Source organism: Mytilus edulis, chromosome 5 (genome assembly GCF_963676685.1).
Source record: "Mytilus edulis chromosome 5, xbMytEdul2.2, whole genome shotgun sequence".
Taxonomy (NCBI): Eukaryota; Metazoa; Mollusca; class Bivalvia; order Mytilida; family Mytilidae; genus Mytilus; species Mytilus edulis.
Window position 1 is genome coordinate 32,889,312 of NC_092348.1, and position 6,728 is coordinate 32,896,039.

Genomic DNA, 6,728 nt, shown 5'->3' on the forward strand with positions numbered 1-6,728 from the left:
GGTTCTTTTAATGCAACCGCCGCACTTCTTAAAAATGATTTGATATGCTAGCTACAGAACTATCAAATTAAGGCAGCAAAGATTTATGTTTATAGGAATCACCAGGTCTTCTATAAGTAAGACTAACAGAGCCCTAGCACCATGTTCTGACAATTTCTCTGGTGAATTTGCACAATTACAGATATAAGAAAAACAAGAAATCAAGTGCTTAAGTTTATTGCATACAAATTTGCAAACAACATTTTTCTAATTCAAATAATTGGCACTTTTATTTAAAATAAATCATAATAAAATAATGAGTCTTAGTCAAATTGAAATGAAATATTAAACAAGTAAAGGGCAATCATGTAAGATGGAAAGGAAGGAAGGATGAGTAATTTTTCGGATTGAATATTCATTTTTCGTTTTTTTCTAGAACGCCATTTCTTTTATTTCATTATTGTACACAATGTGAATACCTCCCTGTATTTTGTTTTGATATAATGTTTCGTTCCGTTCTGCTGAGGCAAAGTTAATTTATTTTCAGTTTTTTCGTTTTTGCTAGTATTTCTTTCTTGTTTATTTTCAGTTACTACCAGGCCTAAATATTCATTCCCAACATATTCCTTCCCCTATCTGAGAATACCAATAAGTCATTTCATAGTAACTTTATCAAATTTTTTAAAATAAAATGGAAGTCATAGTAAATGATAATGTATCCGCGTAGCTGTATTAGATTTGTTTTGTGGGGAAAATATCAATGTCGGATTAGGGGATGTTGTGGATTGGCAAACACCCTACGTTTGATATGTCATATTTCAGCTTTAGATATTTAAAAAAACGACCAACCCGAATGTACTTTTTTCGTATTTTACAGTTACGTTTCCCTTTTACTCAGACCCTAGACCCCCCTCAGATACATAGGTGTAAGCTTTATGCATAATAGCAATATAACATTTTTGTATTCCCGGTTCCTTCAATGTATGGATAGCTTCCGACCCTTCTGTTTTCATTCCTATCTTCGTCGTCTGTCTTTATATATTCCTTGCGGACAGTCATCCCTTTTACCTGCTGACAAGTATTTGTTTTCCCCACCAGGTAGAAGGGTCTAGACGTGGGAAGTTCCATTGCAATTTCGGGCTGTCTATCAGACCTAGAAATAAAATAATATACATCTTTTTTAAAATGAAGTATCAGCGAATGTTCTTTTTTTCTTTTATAATATTCGTTTACTTTTATTAATATCTTTTATCTCTGTTGACTTATTAATACGTAATTAGCTGCGTCGTTGATTTATTATAAGTTAACTTATTGCTTCGATTACTTTATAAGATACGTTGGAGCTTTGTCGACTGTTACGAAGATAATTTGGCGCGTCGTTGATTCAATGTAACTTAACTTGTAGCTTTGTTGACTAATCATACGATAACGTTTAGCTTTGTTGACTTATTCTGAATTTACTTGGAGCTTTGATGACTGATAAGAAGTTATCATATAGCTCCGTTGACTTATTTCAAGTTAACATGCAGCTTCGTAGACTAATTATAACTCTTAGCTTACTATTGTCACATGTTTGACAGTTTACCTGCAGCAGTACTGTATCTCTGTGTTTCCATCATCATACTTTCCATCTGGCAAGGTTCCTCCAAGATCATTTCTATTACCAGAGTCTTCATCATCCCAATGAACATATCCGTTTGCAAATCCTAAGTGTTTAAAAGAAATGTTATCCTTTTTGTCATTGAAGCCCCCTTTTTATTGGTATTATACACAAGCCATTTAAGGGTCCTTTTTTAAAACTTGCTGTTCGGTGTGAAGGATCATTGTTGGAATGCTTACTTTGACTTACGATTGTTAACACTGTATATACCGTAAACAAAAAAATATAAATATTTGCAAAATTTGGCATCCTATCATAACGACCACACTAAGTGGGATATTCCTTTCTAATGCGTTCAGGATTAATACGCCCTAAGGCTCATTCAGAATGTGAAACAAAACTCACTAATTAATCTAGATATAAACCTAAGAAATGATTATCCATACAATATAAAAATATTATTGTTACTGCATGAAGTAAGACACACATGAATTGTTACCATCCGATAATGGTATATGAAAAATACAAGACACTTTGTGAGTAATTTATTGTACCAGCTTAGTTTATGGAAAGGGGGAGGTGCTATGTTCTTTTTCTATTTGTAATGACATTTTCATCGGAAAAAAGTGATTATTTTTTTCAATAATTTTAATGGAATCGAATGCAATATTCAGGATGGTTTTCTTTTAAATAGCAATACATTTTTTTTTAAAGATAATTAGGATATAGTTATATACCCTCCCCCACCGGACCCAATTATGAGTTATGTGAATGTTATTTTAAAAATAGAATATAAGAATATTATATTAGTTTATCATTTGATATAGTAAAAGGTATAATTACAGAAAATTAAGGTAAAATAAGTTAAGAACTGACACGAAGGGGGTACTAAATCGTGATTCATGTACATGTAACACAAAAACTTATATCAATAGATGTAGTTCAAAGAATGATTTCCTATTCAGTGTATATCGTCCTGAACATGCATGAAATATTTGCCACTGAACATTAAGCAAACATCAATCAACCAAGATATACAGTGTGAATCAATCAGATTTTCACAATCCTGCACACGAATATGTTAAATCTGGCTTTATTTTAAAGTGTTATGAAAGTTTTACATTAACATTCATCTCACATATAGGATAATGTCTTTGTAATGTAAAAACACTTTACATTATTTGTTTCTAAAAAAAAAAAATGCGGGCAATGACGATTGTTTTACACACATCATAGATTAAACCTAAAAAAATAATTCCCAAATCGGCAACAAATAACTATCAGACGAATATAATTTTGAAGTAAATTATATTGTATTTTTATCAAGGAAAATAATGACCTCACACAGGTCATTTTTTATGCCTTGGAGCATATTTCATTGAAACATGGTATCGTCCGGGTTGATTCTTCGAAAGAATTACCTATCGTTCTGAATGAAAATAACTCCATATAGGTATATAAAAGTCAGATAATGCATATTTTAAGGTTTTTTTTTGTCGTAGAACACATACGGTCGGTCTTTCATTTGATCAATCCTGACACCTCGAGGTGTGTTCTACAACAAGAAAACCCTTAAAATATGCATTATCTATAACGACTTGGATGGGGAGTTGCCTTATTGGCATTCATACAACATCTTCTTATTAACATATTAAGTTCAAAAGTATTTGAAAATTATAGCTAGAGAGATGAAAAAGTTACATCAGTTTTCAATCGTGAAATTAAAGAACACTCTATTATATAACGAAATACAGAGTATAGGTCAGTTGTAGTTTAAAAATGCGTTTAATTATAAAACTCCCTGAAAATCCTACGTTGAAACAAATTTCACCCGGATGCACTGAATACGTCGGCCAAAATAGAGTTAAAACATATTAGTGTTAAATAATATGTTTTTGTTAAGAATGGTCTTCGTATACAATTGATAAATACTAGTAGTTTAAAGTTAAGTCAACGTAAACAAAGATTTCGATTCAGCTATCTTATTACATTTTTGTAATTTTGTCACATTTCAGAAATATGTCGTAAAAGTGTAAGAGGCAGTAAAAGAACATACGTGAATCTAAGAAAAAAATGAAAAGCTTTTGATAAAACGACCCTTTTGTAAAATAAATACCTAAGAAATTGGTTATGAAATGTTTCCTTCTAAACAGAAGCATTTCTGAGTCTATATACTTTAAAACCATAACTTAACGACAAATGAAGAGATATCAGCTTCCCGATTGTCAACTTTCTATTTCTACGAAGTAACATTCCAGCAATGCCTGTATACGGAGTATATATCTCCAAATTTAACATTATATTCAAGGGTTTGTATTTCCTATCATGATTCCTTAAACTATTAAACAAAAAATTCCAAAAGGTGAAAGTTGAAATCATCCCTTCGTTAGTTTCACAGACGCCTTCACGAGTTGATGACAGTTTTATAATATTCGTTTCACAGATGATAACTGGTATGTTCTTAATGGTGTAAGGACAAGCCTGTCAACTTTTTTCGAATGTAATTACCTATAGCTACCAAATAAGACTTATTAACGGTCCGTAAGAACATGAGCAACATGAAGGGTGCTACATGTGGAGCAGGATCTTCTTACCCTTCTAGAGAACATTAAATCACCACCAGTTTTTGATGGGGTTTGTGTTGCTCAGTCTTTATTTTCTGTGTTGTGTTTTGAGTACTAATGTTTGGCTGTTGGTCGTTTTTCATTTAAGTCATGACGTTGTCAGTTTAAGTTCGTCCAATGAGATTAAATGTCTCTCTGGTATCTTTCGCCTCTCTAATTTTAAAAGAAGCTTAAAGACTGATAACATCACCTAGCATAAAAAAAACCTGATTGACAAACCTAAAGGACACGAGCCTCCTTTCCTTAGTATACAGTAAGTTCCTTTGGGCCATAACAATAACTTCCATTTTGTCCAATCTGTAACTTTTTCATCACGAATCTTTGTACAGTAATACGCTTTAGTGTTTCCAGTGTCAAAGGAACCTAAAATGATCATCAGAAAAAAAAATTGCTAAACAAAAGAATGTCGAAAATTGTTTTTTACATTGAGTTGAGTATCCCTTTATATAGCACTGGCAATATGTAGGCATTTAAGCTTAGATTTTTATGTCCAACAGATTAAATAACGTACAAAATATGAAAAAATAGGGATGGCAGTCAAATTCAATTGACAGAGTTATGACTAAAATATATGGAAATGCACTGTACTATTATTTCTGTCAAAAAATCAAGTAAAGTAACATCATTCTATTTTCAAGTCATGTTTTACATTGTAATTTCCAATTTTCTGGTTCATTTATATTTTCGATTAATATGTGATTACCGTAAAAATGATGACCACTGGTAATCCAGTTATGGTTACTATAATCTTCATTGTCCTGAAATCGCCATCCTTCGACCCATTCGGATGGACAGCCGGATTTTGGTTTCACTAAAGTATATTTTCCTTTTGGCCACGATTCTACAAGAAATATTGATTTGAAACTAAGCTTAATCATTCATTAGTGACTAGCATATCATATACAAAATGCATTACCCTTTAATTTACGAATTGAGAATATATTACCTTTTATATACAAAAAAACCTTTTATCACTATGGTATGAATGCTGTCTGTTTAAAAGATCTTAAGATAATTATAATCAAACATAATTTTTGTCATGAACTTTTACCCGAAACGGATTAACATGTTCATTGACAAGCGAATCACTCCCAGCACCGACATTGTGCCTTAAATACTGGGTTTTAAAGGGCTCGCTGGCATAATTCCATTTTTTAAAAGTTATTTATAGGAAGCCGTTATTTTTGTCTATAAATGAATTTTATCATATACTTAATAGAAAAATAAAATAATAAAACTGGGTCACGTTCATTTAAGCTTACAATCTGCCTTCGGAAGAAGCATGCATTTTTGTTAAAGGGGCACTAGCTGCCAAATTCATGTTCACCGATTTGACTCAAATTCTCATATTGTATTTATAACAATGTAAAACAATTTTCCAAACTATCAAAAGTATAAAATAAACAATTACCAGGACATGGTCTCAATAAGATGTAACTTCGTTTCGTGCCAAGACGCCATCTAATTAACTATCGAGTTGACCTTCTATGGCCATATAAGCGATGTAAACATAAACATATTTATATATTTTTTTTTATTGAGTTAAGTCTGCCAATTGATATTTTATATGTTTTTCTTTGTTGTGATGTTATGCTATTGTTTCAGAAAAAAGGGGGAAGGTTTGGATCCATTAAAACGTTTAATCCCGCTGCAAATGTTTGCACCTGTCCTAAGTCAGGAATCTGATGTACAGTAGTTGTCGTTTGTTTATGTAATATATACGTGTTTCTCGTTTCTCGTTTTGTTTATATAGATTAGACCGTTGGTTTTCCCGTTTGAATGGTTTTACACTAGTAATTTTGGGGCCCTTTATAGCTTGTTGTTCGGTGTGAGCCAAGGCTCCGTGTTGAAGGCCGTACTTTAACCTATAATGGTTTACTTTTTAAATTGTTATTTGTATGGAGAGTTGTCTCATTGGCACTCACACCACATCTTTCTATATCTGTATATGATTAGATTAAGCATGTCGTGCAATTGTATTTATATAGGTACGTTAAATTTTGTATTGTAGATTTAAGATTTATGTTTATCGTCGTTTTTACCTTTATAAGAATGATTTCGTGTGTATCGAATCAGTTAATCAAATTGTTTACCTAGCTTCACTTTCAATGTTGACATTATTTTCCTTTAAATACCTGTACACCGACAATACATGCGTTATTCTATCTCTTTCTACAGGGTTAAATTGGAGTTCACATGAATACGGATTTAATGAGGTCGAATTAATCACTTGCAAGTGAATAAGTCATTATCAATGTTTATAAGCTTAATTTGACAAAATTTAACCATTTTAGCTGATGAAAGCAAATTATTATTTCACTTTTTCACTTTCATTAATGATTGAACAAAAAAAAAAATCATACTTTTGATTTTTTATATATCTCGTATATAGTGCCCCTTTATGGTACTTTGTTACTGTTAAACTTATAGGAGAAAAAGATGTAATATCGAAATATTAAAAAAGAACTAAATTACAGAATTTGCTTAAATTTTACAATTATTTAGTTTAAGGAGGTAGACCTAGG

The 6,728-nt window shown here is 31.6% G+C and overlaps 1 protein-coding gene across 1 annotated transcript; it reads right to left on the reverse strand.

The window, feature by feature from the left end:
* Positions 1-200: 200 nt before the first annotated feature.
* Positions 201-6,321, reverse strand: LOC139525048 (uncharacterized). Its single transcript, XM_071320226.1, has 5 exons — positions 6,297-6,321; positions 4,907-5,044; positions 4,423-4,566; positions 1,565-1,685; positions 201-1,132 (listed from the first exon to the last, which is right to left on the reverse strand). The coding sequence occupies exons 1-5, from the start codon at positions 6,319-6,321 to the stop codon at positions 913-915; spliced, it is 648 nt and encodes a 215-aa protein (XP_071176327.1). The 3' UTR covers positions 201-912.
* Positions 6,322-6,728: the final 407 nt, after the last annotated feature.

Excerpts from the sequence above, each read along its gene's own strand:
- LOC139525048 (XM_071320226.1), bottom strand. The coding sequence starts at position 6,321 with ATGTCAACATTGAAAGTGAAGCTAG. Across the intron at positions 5,045-6,296 it reads AACATTGAAAGTGAAGCTAG|AATCGTGGCCAAAAGGAAAA; the intron begins GTAAACAATTTG and ends TATTTCTTGTAG. Across the intron at positions 1,686-4,422 it reads AGGAGGCTCGTGTCCTTTAG|GATTTGCAAACGGATATGTT; the intron begins GTTTGTCAATCA and ends TTAAACACTTAG.